Source organism: Sinocyclocheilus rhinocerous, unplaced genomic scaffold, assembly GCF_001515625.1.
Source record: "Sinocyclocheilus rhinocerous isolate Xijiao unplaced genomic scaffold, SAMN03320098_v1.1 scaffold768, whole genome shotgun sequence".
NCBI classification, from domain to species: Eukaryota; Metazoa; Chordata; class Actinopteri; order Cypriniformes; family Cyprinidae; genus Sinocyclocheilus; species Sinocyclocheilus rhinocerous.
Genome location: NW_015634483.1, coordinates 171,828 through 188,460, shown reverse-complemented (window position 1 = coordinate 188,460; position 16,633 = coordinate 171,828). Strand labels below are relative to the sequence as shown.

At 33.5% G+C, this 16,633-nt stretch overlaps 1 protein-coding gene across 1 annotated transcript in view; it reads right to left on the bottom strand.

The window, feature by feature from the left end:
* The window catches only part of arid5b (AT-rich interaction domain 5B), a 126,717-nt gene that overhangs the window by 71,899 nt on the left and 38,185 nt on the right, over positions 1–16,633 (bottom strand). Inside the window, exon 4 of the mRNA XM_016559567.1 lies at positions 15,051–15,281. Coding sequence (XP_016415053.1) covers positions 15,051–15,281 — 231 coding nt within the window. The remainder of the gene's footprint in view (positions 1–15,050; positions 15,282–16,633) is intronic.

The following is a 16,633-nucleotide window of genomic DNA, read 5'->3' as shown; positions in this document are numbered from 1 at the left end:
AACAGTTAGCGCCCTACTTCCTGTGATAATAACATTCAGGCAAGAAATCGAGACCACTGGCTGAAAGAGAACCGAGATTAAGCAGTATGTGACTATAAATACCCATCTGAGTAATGAGCATGTTATTGAAGTTCCTCTCTGAGCTGCTTAGCCGTGGTTGCCGTGTTTATTGGTCATTGTTTAGACGGGAGGAAAAGCCTTTTATGGATTAATTTGATGTAAAAAGCTCAAGCGCTCCAAATAGAAAGCTCTGTGTGGCATTTAGGAACATTGCATAACCCGCAATAAAAAAAGATCCAAACATTCGAGCGTTCATAATGTATTTGACAAAAAATGAAAGTGGACAAACAAAGAGCTTTCACTGTAATTTACCGTTAAAGTGTGCAGCTGAAATCTATTTGACAATCTCCAATTGTTCACATGGCAATGCTGTGGGAAAACAGAGCGTGCCTTCTATTTTGCAATTCCATAAAGAGACTATAAACAGAAAAAACCCTCTTTAAACACGTCTTAACATTCGCAAATGCCCATATCAGAGAAATAGCATTTGCTGTTGCTTTCATCCGCATCCACAGCGGGCTCGATGTAACAGCGGTGGCCTTTAATTGCCAAGCTAAAAATTATAAGGACAGACATTACTCGCTGCAAAAATGCAACAAGGAGGAAAAAAACATGCAAGTGGACAAACAAAGAGCTTTCACTGTAATTTACCGTTAAAGTGTGCAGCTGAAATCTATTTGACAATCTCCAATTGTTCACATGGCAATGCTGTGGGAAAACAGAGCGTGCCTTCTATTTTGCAATTCCATAAAGAGACTATAAACAGAAAAAAACCCTCTTTAAACACGTCTTAACATTCGCAAATGCCCATATCAGAGAAACAGCATTTGCTGTTGCTTTCATCCGCATCCACAGCGGGCTCGATGTAACAGCGGTGGCCTTTAATTGCCAAGCTAAAAATTATAAGGACACACATTACTCGCTGCAAAAATGCAACAAGCAGGAAAAAAACATGCACACTCATTCCACGGAAAACTATTTACTCGAGATAGATGAGATAAAGCGTAGTCAAGGGGCCTCGGAAAGCCTCATGTTATCGAATTACAAATTACATCCGTTATATGCCTCTTAAATAATAACTAGAAACTTTTCTGACCGGCAAGAGACACAAACAAGGAAGTAATGTTTTCCTGATGCTCTTGCTACATAGTTTACTTTAAAGCTACTATCAGACAGATTTCATGCGCATTTCTTTCACGTCCACGTATTCGGTCTCATTAAATGTTTATAGGGGAAATGCAGCGAGGATGTCAGCATGACAATAAATCATAGGATGCACATCTAAACGTTGCTGGGAAAACCAGGCCGCAATGTGAAAAATGTGAATTAAATCCCAATCAGTCTTCGAGTGACATTTCACCCGTCTCAAAAGCAGATTTCTTGCCAGCGTGAGAGTAAAAAAATCATTCTTGGCCCCAAAAGGGTGAGCTCCATTTTTTGCCATGAATTATTAAACTTGCCTGTAAGTAGTCTAGTGGGGATACATGCAACTAAAATCAAGCTCAATATTTACTTTCTCTGCACAGCATTCCGAATCAATGCACGCCATTGCTGTGTTTCTCCAGTTACTTTACAACACTCCACAAAGCTATTCAAGTGTTGACACGCAGACTTCTTTTCCAGAACGCAGAAAGAGTTGATTCATTTGAGCGAGAAACGTCAACGCTTCTCTTGAGGATTTATTGCAGAGAATGAGCTTTTAAAACTAAAGGGAGTCAGCGGAGCAATTAGTCTAAATCACAGCGGAGGACGCTAAAAATATCAGCGCAACCTCAAATGTCAATCCTGACAATCCTACGACCAAAACCTGGATTGTCTTCTAGGATTTATTGGAAAAAGATACTTTGTGACACTATGTTCAAAGCGTCCATAAAGAATAGGGGTGGGGAAAACTAGTCCGCAGGAGTGATTCAACGTCTGAATCAATGAATCCTGCTGGCCTATAGGGGGCTATGTGATGTTCTGATGGGTCACGCTGATGACATCATTTCAACTGTGGGTTTAATGTCACGAGGGAAGTATTGTGGGATGGGTGGGACTGCACGATACTGGGGAAAAAATGACATTGGGATATTTTGTTTTTACAGGAATTTTCACCAGATGACTTGAATTGTCATTTTTAGAAAGAATGAATCATTCTAGAGTGAGTGGGTGTGAGGTGATTTTGTTGAGGAGTGCATCTCTACAGAAAATATAAATAATAACTACAAAAAAATACTTTGAAAAATGACTTATTTTTTTAGGGTAACATCTTTTTTGGGCTGCAAGATTTGGGAAAAATTTGAGAAAACCTTTGTTTGTTCATACTTGGGTTTCAAACTCTTTCAGTAACCATTACAAAACAACCTCGTTCCAGTTCAAACTCTTGAGTTTTCATAGGCCACATTCCCACTGCTTGACCAATTCAATATGACTAAAAAATTTTTATTGTGACTATAATATTGAGATTATTGGGATATTACAAAAGTATTAAACAAAATAAGGAATGTATTGTAATAATACTGCCAAACCATAAAATAATAATAATTGTCATGACTTTATTGTGATTATCGATTAAAATATTAAAGTTGTGAAATTATAAAAAAAATGAAACAAAATAAGAATTATATCGTAATAATAGTGCCAATTCAAAATGACATTGTCATGATTTTATTGTGATTATTGATTATAATACTGAGATTAATGTGATTACAAAAAATTTAACAAAAAAAGAAATATATGATAATAACACTAACAATTCAATATGACAATAACATAATAACTCTCATGATATTATTGTGATTATTGATTATAATATAAAAGATTCTTGTGATATTACAAAATTATTAAACAAACTAAGGAACATTTTGTAATAATACTGCCAATCCATTATGACCATAAAATAATACAAACTTTCATGACTTTATTGTGATATTGAGATTACTGTAATATTATGGAAAAAGTATTAAACATATATTGTAATAAAACTGCACATTCAATGACTATAAAATAAGTAATGATTTTATCGTGGTTTACAATATTATATTATTGATTATAATATTGTGATATTTCGAAATAAAAATATTAAACAAAATAAAAAATATATTGTAATAATACTTTCAATTCAAGATGACAACAAAATAATCATTGTCATTTATTGTGATTATCCATTGTAATATTGAGATTGTGATATTATGAATAAATATTCAACAAAATAAGGAATATGTTGTAAGAATATTGCCAATCCAATATGATCATAAAACAATTAATTTTCATGATTTTATTGTGATTACTGATTATAGTATTGGGATTATTGTGATATTATGAAAAAAATAGCAAACAAAATAAGAAATATTTTGTAATAATACACACAATTCAAAATGACAATAAAATAACAAATGTCATGATTTTATTGTGATATTGATTATAATATCGAGATTATTGTGATTACAAAGAATGAAACAATATATTTTAATAATACTGACAATTCAGTATATAATCATAAATAATAATAATTGATTGAGAATATGTTGTAAGAATATTGCCAATCCAATATGATCATAAAACAATTAATTTTCATGATTTTATTGTGATTACTGATTATAGTATTGGGATTATTGTGATATTATGAAAAAATAGCAAACAAAATAAGAAATATTTTGCAATAATACACACAATTCAAAATGACAATAAAATAGCAAATGTCATGATTTTATTGTGATATTGATTATAATATCGAGATTATTGTGATTACAAAGAATGAAACAATATATTTTAATAATACTGCCAATTCAGTATATAATCATAAATAATAATAATTGATTGAACTGACTTTATTGTGATTATTGATCAAAATATAAAAATTGTGAATTTATAAAATAAATAAATAAAATAAAATAAGAAATATATTGTAATAAAACTAAAATATTGTAAAAATACAATACTAATATTCATGTTGACATTTCTTTCTCTGCCAGTTTCAGAGTGAATCTCGGCTCTGTGTTTTCATTTACACGCATGAAGTCATGATATCAGTGTCTCCAAACGGCTCAATTCACAGCAAATGAACCATGCTGTTTTCAGATGCTGAACACTGTATCATGACCTACACACACTTGAAACTGCTAAAGCATACATGCTCTTAATTCAATTGCAGCCTGCGTGATTTGGCAATTGTACCAAGCCATACTGCGATATTGATTTTATTTCGATATATTGTGCAGCCCTAGTGGCATAAGTGAACTTAAATAAAGTAGTCTGTTGTGCTCTCAGCTGTCAGAACGAAAAACCTCCAACGCCCCGTGGGAACATTAGGTGGAAATAATGGCAATTTGGTTTTAATTTGATGTGATGCGTTACAAAACACTTTCTGGAAAATGATGTGGGAGACTATGCACCTCTCTCTCTCTCTCTCTTTTCCTCTTTGAGAAGTTCTCATTGCTCAGGGATGCTGTCCAGACACATTTTATGATTCATAAAAGAATACAGAGCAGCTGCTGAGCTCAAACCCAGGGCAATGCAGGAACTAAGGCTCTCATTTCAAAAGCCTTTCATAAAAAAGCCAAAGTGGGCTGGCACGGTGGCCCAAACATGACGTAGACACCTGAGCGACTTGAGCCAACTCTGATCCCTGTTAAAACCTTTTTTTCTTGCTTTAATTTCTGCGATTAGTGTGGGCTGCTTAACACGCTAAAAAATTGATGCAATTAATGCAGCACTCATCTTTTCTTTGAATAGCATTATTCCCTCATTCTAATCATTCACCCTTCATTTTCTCTCTCTCCTGTACTCGGATAATAGCGCCAATTCAAGAGCTAATGCATGTAAATCAGCGAATGCAACAGAAAAATATGTACATCGCAAGTTTAAAATAATATATTATATATTTTTTCATTTATTTATTTATTTTATTTATGAAATGATTATATAGCACTTCCTATATGTTGATTTGTTAATTTGAGCATATAATGTGTAAACAATATCGTTCAAATATTTGGGGTCGGTAGAAAAAATAGTTTACGTTTTTGGAAGAAAACTCTTATTCTATCCAGGGCTGCATTTATTTAATCAAAAATACAGTAAAAAAAAAACAACAACAAAAAACGGTAATATTTTTAAATATTATTATAATTTAAGTGTAAGTTTTACATATATATTGTAACTATACACAACTTTTTATATATATATATAAAACGGATAGTTCTGATCCTTGATTCTGATTGGTTGAGCCGCATTCGAAAGTGTTGTAAATTACTCTACAAACATACACCTTTGTTTACGTTTGTCTGTTGCTTGGCAACCACTTTATTGCAACCACAACTGATTCTGGGGAACTACACTGTTTGGAGGAAGAATACTGTTTTTTTATTAATATCATTACACTTTATTTGCTCTGTTTTATTTTGTGAAACCTTACTGATGGAATAAGGTGATGGAATAACCGTTTTATAAAAGCAATAAACCCCGTGAAGCTGTTTACGTGAAGTTTACAGTGAATTTATAACAGCTAAGGGGGTTTTAGGCACTCCGCTTAGGCACTTAGCTGTTATAAATTCACAGTAAACCACGGCTTCTTGGGGCTTATTGCTTTAATATATATATATATGCAATTTATTCCTGAGATGGCAAAGCTGGATTTTTAGCAGTCATCATTACTCCAGTATTCAGTGTAACATGATCCTTCAGAAATCCTTCAAATATGCAGATTTTAATATTCTTAATCCTAATATTATTAATGTTTAAAACACAATATTGATTAAAATCTACTGCTCAATAATTTATATTTAATATTTCTGTGAAAACTCAGATCTTTTTTTTTCAGGGTTCTTTGATGAATAGAAAGTTGAAAAGAACAGTATTTATTTAAAATATCAGTCGTTTCTAGCATAAATTTATTTACTGTGTTAAACTTTATCAGTTTAATGCATGCTGGCTAATAAAGTATATCATAGTGTATATCTGTAATTAAAAAAGACTGAGAAAGAGCTAACAAGCACACAGCCCTTGTTTAATGCAAATAATGGCTACAAATTCCTGTGCTTCTGAATGGCTGTGTGGTTTTAAAATAGTTCACACAATAATAAAATGCAAGCCTGCATGACTGTCCTTCTTCAGTGGAACACAAAAGGTGAATTTATGAAGAATGTCCAAGACATGATTTTCCACATAATGAAAGTGAACAGTCAAGCTCCAAAAAAAGAGACAGATATAGATCGATACGAAACATTATTTGCTGCATTTTGGCCTAAAATAACTTGCATTGAGTACCATATTCATGTATTAACATGCTTTGTTATGATACTTACATGCAAAGCCAATAAAATAATAATTTACAATCATATACTGTTCATTAAATTTTAATTGCACATAGTAATGTGTGAGGAACAATGAAACATTTTAGATTTAGATTTACATTTTGATACAGTTTTTGCTGATAATATAACCAAATATTGTAAGGTAACCTAATATTATTTTTTGTGTCACACATATTTTCATTTATTTGAGATTATACGACTAACAATTAGCACTAGTTGAACACTAGTTTAGATGTTTTGCGTTAGGTCATTCTATGATAAAGAGCAGCTAGAACATTTTTCAAAACGTCACTTTTTTTTTTTTTTTGTAAATTCTTATGTTAAGTGTGTAAATCAGTCATCATAAACATCTTTTACTGTATGAACTGATCTCAGCATAAAAATCCTCCATCCTCACACTACATCTGGACGGTATTAATAACTAGCATTAAATCTAGTGCAGGGAAATATGAGTAAATGAGTGTTTTCAAAAGAATGTGGGATGTGTTCTCATCTTAGCGAAGATTTATGTTTTGGTGAAAACAAAATGCGTGCTGTCAAGTAAACAAACCACCAAATATTCAGTTGTAATGTTCAGAGCAGCTTATATCCTATCTTGTTAAACAAGAAACGGCGGCCTTAAATAGAAAAGAGAAGTGCAGTGAATTCGCTGGAAAGTCTTTAAATGCTGAATCAATTTGGAGGCAGCTTTGTTTACTTAAGTAGTATGCCTGAGGACAGGCTCTGATTGCAACATGAACTGGGTAATAGGTAATTCTGCCTGCAGTTCCATGTTTTTCTTCCTTATGGGTGAGAAAAAGGGAGTGCCTGATGTTTCTCAATATACAAAAAAGTCACTTCCGTGCTCACACAATGATGAATCCTTTCCCAGCATCCAATTATTCAAAGCTTCCAAAAGCCACATGTACTAACCAAAAGCCATCACCCATTCCCTCCCAGAACTACTCCCAGAGCGCATCTGCTTGAGGATCCAGATTTAAAATTGGATGGCAAGCATTTAAATGTATTAATATTCCCTTGAACTGCATAGGTCCAACAATATGCTAAATGGGCCAATGGCATATAAGATTGTCAATGAAAAAGAAAAGAGCATTTGTGTTTGTGGTTTCATGTAATTTTGTAAAAACGTTAAACCATTTTGTGAAAAGTTAAGATTTAATGACTATAAAAATGTCAAGTGGTTTAAGTAAAAAGTAGCCTAGACTTACACTTTGTGAATGTGTTAAAATAAAGTATGTTTTCTCCAAATATCAAGAATTATTCATTCATAAATATCGTTACAGTTTTGCGGCACCGTATGACATTTTACAACTTGAGCTAACCTTGCCTTATCATAAAAAGGTCAAATTATCTGATATTTTAAGAGATTTATGGACCTCGACACACAGTCATGAGGGTCTGCTGGTTTTTTTTTAATGATATAATTTCCAGTTTTTCCCCCCCCCTGGACAAAGCCCCCCCTCATTATAAAGGCCTCATTATTTTTTTAATGAGGCCTTTTTATTCATTATAATATTAGAACAGTTGTAGCACCTTCAATAAAACATAAAATAATACAATATTATAACAATATAAATAATATAATAGTACAGAAATAACAAAAATGTTAAAATGAAATAATAAAATCAAATAAAACCCAAATATGTAAACAACTAAAAGTCAACCGCATTTTGATGGTTTCATATTTTTGGCAAAGCTATTTCCATTTAGAATTGTTTTCCCTGCTGTCTGTGATCCTTTCAGAACAAACCCGCTACTCATTTTTGAGTCATGACCCACAAGTTAAAATACTCCTGTTCAGGAATACACTCTTACCATTGACTGCAAAATACTAACATTATACTCAACCCTCCATAAATCCCCCAACACTACTCCACAATCCTTCTAAAATACTTCACAGGTTTTATTAAGAGCTCTCGCCTTTCTGTCGGCCTGTTTAAGATTTCTCCTAGTGCCGCGGAAGGCCACATTGATAGCACTGCTGAGATCTGCAGGGAAGGAAAATAAATGACCCATTTTTATTGCAGTGTATGTGGTAAACATACCATCTAAATGAAGGAGCAGACGAAACCGGAACGCACTTTACCCGAACGCCCTCTGCAATTCAAAACCGCGATAAAGGAGGAAAACGCGTCATCGCATGTAATCCGTTTTATTTAAGAGCAAATCATTACCATTGAATAGTTGAAACTGAGTGGCGTCTTGATGAGAAATATAAATGGGTCTATCTTCTCGCTGAACAACATGCAATCATTAATAATCCCCCAGCAGTGGACATCAATCACGCTGTAATCATACACACAGCATTCCCGTCACATAGCTCAGCCCCTGCTGGATTACCCAGCATCCACTCTGTCTGCCCATCAAATCCATTCAGGCTAATACAGAAGTGGGTTGTTCTTAATCATTCTTTTTGCATATCCTTAAACAGATGAGGGATTCTGTCTCAAGTGGGAATTGAGAACCACTTCTTATTCTTATGTTGTTATTAACCTGTTGCCGCAAAACAATACAATAAGACAAAACTAACATTTCAAATATATTAATTATTCATTCTTTGCTGAGCCTTTTTGCCAAACTGTCAAGTTTTTTTTTTACATATATATAAATATATCAAATATGAATTTATAAAGATAAAGATTAATAAATAAAAAAATACTAAAATAACATTATATATATACACACACACACACAAAAGCCCCCGAAAAAAAATTATTAATAAAATAACATTTTATGTTTCCACCATGTAATAAATAATAAAAAATTGACTTTTGTCTCACAATTCAGAATTTTTTTCTTGCACTTCTGTTAAAAAATGTCCAAATTACGAGACATAAACACACATTTCCAACTTATCTCTCGCAATTCCAAGTTTACATATTTCGAATTTATATCTAGCAATTTTGATTTATTTTTTTCAGAATTCTTAGTTTACATCTTTAATGCATAATTACAAGATATAAATTCACACTTCTGAGAAAAAGTCAGAATTGTGAGATAAAAAGTTTTTTTTTTTTTTTACTCAATAGCGGAAAAAAACAACTGCTAGATATAAACTTAGAATTCTGAGAAAAAAAGTCACAATTGTGAGATATAAACTCAGAATTGCAATATGTAAACTTGGATTCTTGAGAGAGAAGTCAAAATTCTATGTTTATATTCCACAATTCTGATTTTTTTTAACAGAAGTAAGAGGGAAAAAAGTCTGTATAGTGAGATAAAATGTTGCAATTATACCTTATTTTTTTTCTTACTTTCTTAGCCAAAAAACCCAGAAAAAATATATAAATATATTTATTATAAATTTATGATAAAAATATATAATATTTAAATAATAAAAGCTTAAATGCAAAATACACTTCATTGTATAATACAGTTAAGATCAATTATTTGGTGCTTCCTTAAAAGTACTAAAAACAGTTAATGAAATCATTATGAAAGCAGAATCATTAAGTGGAATCAGAACCAAATAATTAAATTCCTGCCGATTCCCATCACTAATCCCAATGCTGTGCGGAGGAGCAATAAACCCCTGCGAGGAACAAAGAGATGAGATCACTTGCCACACAGCACATGTCACAATGATGAGAACAACTTGAGAACATCAGCTGCTTCTCTGAAGCGCCAGAGAAAATGTGTGTAACTCCTTCCATAATGCAGCTATTATGTAGTAAAATCATAAGTATACGCTCACATAATAACACTGGCCTCCTAAAAAGAACCTCATGAGAGGTAGGAAATGAATCAAGAGAGAGGAATAATAGTGTGGCCATTACATGGCATCAACCTATAAACTCTCTTCAATAATTCACCAGTACAATCCCCCCCACCACCCTCTCCAAACCCCTTACATCCAGATAAAAGTATTTCCCCCTTTCTTTCTCTCTGTCTTTTCTTCTCCCTTGTTTTGTGGGGAAGGATTTGGCAGTGTCTTTCTACTAAAAGGGTCATATCACGAGGAATTGAGTTTTGCTTGATCTGTTGAGATAAAAGAGTTCATTAGACTACGAAAGCATACAGTAACTTTCAGAACTCAAAACACGTCCACCCTAGTCCAAAAAGAGCATCTATTGAAACTGAGCTACAAAAATGACTAGCTCTGAAACTCTGAACTTCCTGCTGTCAGCTGGATACGTAAATATGACCTCCAACACTTACAAACCAACAACACTTATTTGGTGTTAAGGTAATAAGGAGGAAGTAGGATAGATACTTTTGTTCCTAAACAGCAGAAAAACTAGCGAGTACAATGTGGTAAATTCAGTCAAACCTTGTGCTGTTTCTGGCTGTGTGTAGCACCTACAGCTCTGCAGATCCCGCAGAAGAATCCCAGCAATAAAAACATGCTGTTCAAGTTATTTAAAAAAAAAAAAATCTCTGATAATTTTGGTCTAATATCAACAGTTTGAGTAACACATTTCAACACAGGGGCGTAGATTACGCGGGGGACGCGGGGGACGTGTCTGGTGAGCAGAAGAGACTTTATAAAACATAAAAAATCTTACTGTTCAAAAACTGTTGACTGGTAGGTTATATAGATTACAGAAATGTTATATTGTAATGTATTTTTTTTTATATATATAACATTTCTGTCCCCCTCACTTCTGAAATGATGGCTACGCCCCTGTTTCAACACATATTGTTTTGTGAATCCGTCGCGATGTAATGCAGCTTTAGTGGTGGTTACTTAAGGATGGTGCAGATAAAAGTCACTAATTTGAATGTGAAAAGATACAGTAGCAAAAGATGTCCATTTTTATGGTTAGGGTCAGAGAGAGATTGAAAAAAATTCTCACAAAAAACAAGACGACTAATATTATTTTAATTACCTGTAAAATAAATATCTAACTAAAACTAAAACCATAAAAAGCTTTTATAGTACTTGAAATAAACATTAATAGAAATTAAATAAAATATATTTTAAAAAACGTAAAAGATTTTCTTCAGCTAGATGACGAGCCAACATTTCTCATTTTTTGTCTACTTTAATTTGAAGTACTAAATCTAAAACTAAAATAAAAACTAAAACTTGTTGATATATATATATATATATATATATATCTCAACATCAAATTACTAAAACATTAAATGAAAACAATGTAAATGTAAAAAGTAGTATATCAATGAACTACTTAATTTTTCTGTAAAAATCTCCACCCTCCTAATAAGAGGTAATATAATATATAATAAAAGCAAATGTTTGTCCAATCAACGAGAATGCCTCACCATCTAATAACATCTAATAACAAACATGTCCTGTTTTAATAGGACAGGAAAGAAAACAGAAATGTTAACAGCATTGTTCTGAAATGGTGTAGCGGAGTGGATGTTATCATAACCATGTGACAAGCAGGGCTCCAAATCAGCTGATGCCTGAACAAAAATCCCCAGTATCACTTATTGAATTCCATATTCTCAATCCCCAACCACCCTCTTAAAGTCCATTCAAGTGAGGATAAGACTTGAGTCAATTTAACATCCTGTTGTCTCCTAACATGTGACCAAAGAGGCATGCAAGCGAGCCAAACCCTGCAGTTATTTCCATTAACAGAGGAACAAATGACTAAAAATATGCACCATTCCAGCTGTATTTTTCCTTAAATAGCGCTGCTTTCCATTTTCATCTTTCTTCTATAATGCACTGGACCTCTCTCAGTTCTGTAGAACTCCCCTCTTCATCGCCAAGCCCTTGGAAGCACTGTTATTCGCTTCAAAAACTTAATGACAAGACTAAACGCAGAAGATTTTCCGCCAAGTAGCCGTCACTTCGAGCATAAAAAGCACTAGAAGTCTTTTTTCCCCCTACTCTCTCTCAGATTTTCTCGGCTTCAGAAATGGCCAACATCAGATCTACCCCGCTGTAACAAATCTAGTGTATGGGAGCCTTTACAATGACTTCATATGTTGAACTAAAGCCTTAATAAATAACACCCTACGAAGTTTAACAGAACGACTTCTTTGGGTTTCAATACAGCGTGCTGTGGTTGTGTTTAAAGCCCTGGCGAGAACAAAGACATTTTAATCTGGGTATTCAAATCCCTGCAGGCTGTCCGATTCGAGCAGGACCCCTCATGTCAAACTTTCAGAGACAAGAGCATGGTTTTTGAGCAGAAAACTGTGTTTTGGAGCAATCAGAGAAGCCCAAGGACATCCATTAAAGTCATTGGGAGCCATTTACTCACTTGTATTACTCACTGTCAGTTTGTTCACCCATCTTGTCAACTGCTATTATGTAAACAGCTCTATCGTCTTTTACAAAACAGCATTCAGTAACCCAGCATTTTTCCAACAGGAAGTCATGCACGTAAACTGGAGCCTCTCTTTTTTTAACTGGCAGCATGTATGGAAAAGCGAACTGCACGCAAACCCACTGTTGTTTGAATATGGCATTCAAACACAAACTCTCAGTACAGCTCCATTTAACATATTTTAATACATTTAAATACAATCTCACAGATTTATCAAAAAAAATAAAAATCAGTGCAGAAAATAGAAAATAGCATTTTTCATTCAGAAAATGTACACTGCTTTAAAGGGATTTACTCTCATCTCATTACCCTCAAGTTGCTCTAAATCTGTATGAGTTTGTTCTGTAGAGCACAAAATAAGATATTTTGAAGAATGTTGGTAACCAAACAGTTGACGCTAGCCATTGACTTCCATAATATGGAAACTACTTTGCAAATCCATGGCTACCAGCAACTGTTTAATTACCAACATTCTTCAAAATATCTTCTTTTGTGCTCTACAGAACAAAGGAACTCATATACGTTTAAAATGGCATGAGGGTGAGTAAATGATGACAGAATTTTCATTTTTGAGTGAATGTAAACAGATCGGAGAAAGACCGCCATTTACAGACAGTAATTACATGCACAGTTGAGGTTTTCTAACCGTCAGCCAAAAGTGGGACGAATCGCTGTTTTGGATATCACAGCAGCCCTTTTGAAAAAATAAGTTACTGACACAAGCAGGCGGACTGTGACGGACTCAGACCTGTGTAAAAACAGGCTTTCAGTTCATCTGAGAGTTCTACTCTATCATACAACAAGCTCTCGACTCTCAACTCGACAGGCTAAAAGCCACGAGTGTCTGTTTCAATCACCAGCTCAAAGTCACTCTTTCCTGTTTGTACACCAACAGAGAAAGCTGCTTGCGCTCATACAGCAGCCCATCGTCAGTCAGGTAATGAAGACGAGGGTCTTATTTGGGACCACAGACTCAATTACTGAATCATTAGCCATCAATCCTCCATTCATTCATTCTTTCTTCACTCAATTATGCCAATGCAATGAATCTTTATATGAATAAATAAGCAGTAATCAGCCTCTAAACGGTAAGGTCAGAAACATACTTTACACAAGTATGCAAATGTTTGGTCGGTGCATTGCAAGAATGTAGTCAGGGTTGGGAATCGAAAATCAATTCCAATTCCCGAATACTTACGGTATACTTAAGGTCAGGAATCGGATACTTGGTGTAAAATTAAAATTTCAATTCCGCCTATTCGCACCTTTTATTTTTAGCTGGCGAAAAGTGGCTGTTAAAAATGTATTTGTCTTTGAATCATTCATTCAAGAGATTCGTTCAAAAACACTGATTCATCCACTAATGAAACAAGTAAATCTCGAGTGAGTCACTAAATCATTCCATTCATAAATTCCATGAGATTTTGTTTAGTTGTCTAATATTTTTTCTTCAGAATTGTGAGAGAACTACAACCTCCATTTAAAAAAAAAAAGTCTCTATTTATCCAGAATCACGCAGCTCTATTTTGCACACAAACAACTTTTAATCGAGTCCAGTTTTTATGTAGCCGGCTGATTTTTACTCATGGTATTCAGCAGCAATTAAATTTTTTGCAAAAAGACACATAAAATAAATATGTTTGATATCTAAATGTTTGACTTCGTTTTTTTAAACCACATTGAAATCGAAAATGGGAATCAATAAGAATCGGAATTGATATGCAGAATCGAAATCGGAATTGGAATTGATCAAATTAAAATGACACCCAACCCTAGTGGTAGTGTTGTAATGCTAAACATTAATTTTTGCATTATTGTGGGAGTAACAAATCTCAAGTTACCTTTAAACTGATCAGTTTGACCAGTATTTTTACAGATTTCCACACTTTTCAACTTCGGCTATTGCTTATTTATTATCAGGTCTAAATAGCACCATTTAATAGGACTGTACAAAAAAAAATATTACACTTTTTAAAAAACAGGTAATCATTCTTAAGTTTGAAATCTGGAGCTTAATATTTGACAAAAATGGAAACAAATCTGCAATTCATCATAAATATAATGATTAAAACAGTAATCAAATAATAATTATTAATATTTTTCTATAGTAAAACAGATATTAATTACAAATGACTTCTGCATGCTGGTTATCAAACAATAACTCTAAATTAGGGCTGTGCAATTAATCGCATGCAAGGTGATGGTGATTTACTACCAATCACGGAACCGGCTTTACTGATGAGATGCGCTTGACAATGGCATGCGATTAATTGCACAGCCCTACTCTAAATATAAAAATACAATCTATATCGCTATCAGTCATAAAAATGCAATACTGGTCAATCTCTACCTGAAAGAATAAAACAACGCACAAAAACATGTGTATGTGAAATCACATACTTGCGTAGAGTTTGTTTCACACTATACCGTTTCTTTAAAATCTACTCACCGAATTCATCACACACGCTCTCGTTCTCCACCAGCGTGGGGTGCTCAAAAGTGTCCCTGCAGTACAGGATCTGGGTGTTGTTGGTGAGGGAGGCGATTCCCCCCAGGGCCAGTACCACATGGTCCGTCAGGAAGGAGGTGGGCCGCTCACGAAGCCGCGCGATGATGGAGCGGTACCGACAGTATTGAGGGTAACTCAGTACCAGAACTTTCTTCTCCTCCACATCCTCACCTAAACACAAGAAAGTACAATTCATTTTTTAAAAGAGAACACTGTTATTTCTGGCACACAAAAAGCAACTTATCTTAATATTTGAAAGAATAGTTGACACATGCACTTTTATTTGTATGCCTAATATGTCGAAAATGCAAAACGTTTCTTGCCTCGTCACATTCAGTAAGGAATTATATAAATCACATAAATGATATTACATTTTAAATCCAAAACGGCCATATTTGAGTTTGCATTACTGGATATTACTAGACGTTTAACATTTATATCATAAAGCAGTTGTCAAATATTAAACGTTTCACTACTTCCATCTTACCTCGCTCTCTATTTTAATGTTAAAACTAGTGTTGTCAAACGATTAATCGCGATTAATCGCATCCAAAATAAAAGTTTTTTTTTTACCTTATATATGTGTATATTTATTATGTATATATAAATACAAACACATACAGTATATATTTTGAAAATATTTACGTTTATACATTTATATATTCATATTCTTATATTTTATATTATATAGAAATATATTTAATATATAAACATAACATATTTTTCTTAAATATATACATGCATGTGTTTGTATTTATATATACATAATAAATATACACATATATAAGGTAAAAAAAAAACTTTTATTTTGGATGCGATTAATCGCGATTGCACTAGTTAAAACGGATACTTTTCACTAAAATTCACGCACAAAGTTGTACATAAAAGCTGTAAAGTTATAAATCAAGTTTTAAAGTTGTAAATAAAACATTATTGAAATATATATATATTTTTTTTTAAATGCTATTTTAGTCTTATTACGTTAACATTTCAATGCTTAATTTAATGTGTTACTTGCCATTTCTTTGTAATTAATTCTGAAATTTACTAGCAATTTCTGAGTGACAATATTTCCAGTGCACTTAGAACAAATTCAAGCAGAACAGTAAATGTCAAGACGGTGAGCCTGTGCTCACTTTATATTTCATAGTTTTACACATTTACAGGTGTAAACTATTATTTACACCATTGATTCCGATATTATTCTTTCCATGAAATGAAAACGGTGGTTACTGCACTCTCATACCATCATTTCATGACATCAACTCAATCCAACTCATTTTTTTTATTGTTTATTTCAAAGACAATGTTTGACATAATTCGATGAGTCAGAAGGCTACACAATGGCATACAGCACAAAGACCATTGATGAATCATATGCTCTCTAACATTAGTTTCGCAGTTATGATAATTCAACCCAAATCGAAGCGCTGTGACTTCATATAGCTAATCTTATTCTATAATGGAGGAGAGCTGCTCCCAGGGGTCCGGATATAGATTTGTGGGCTATTATGTTTTACTAC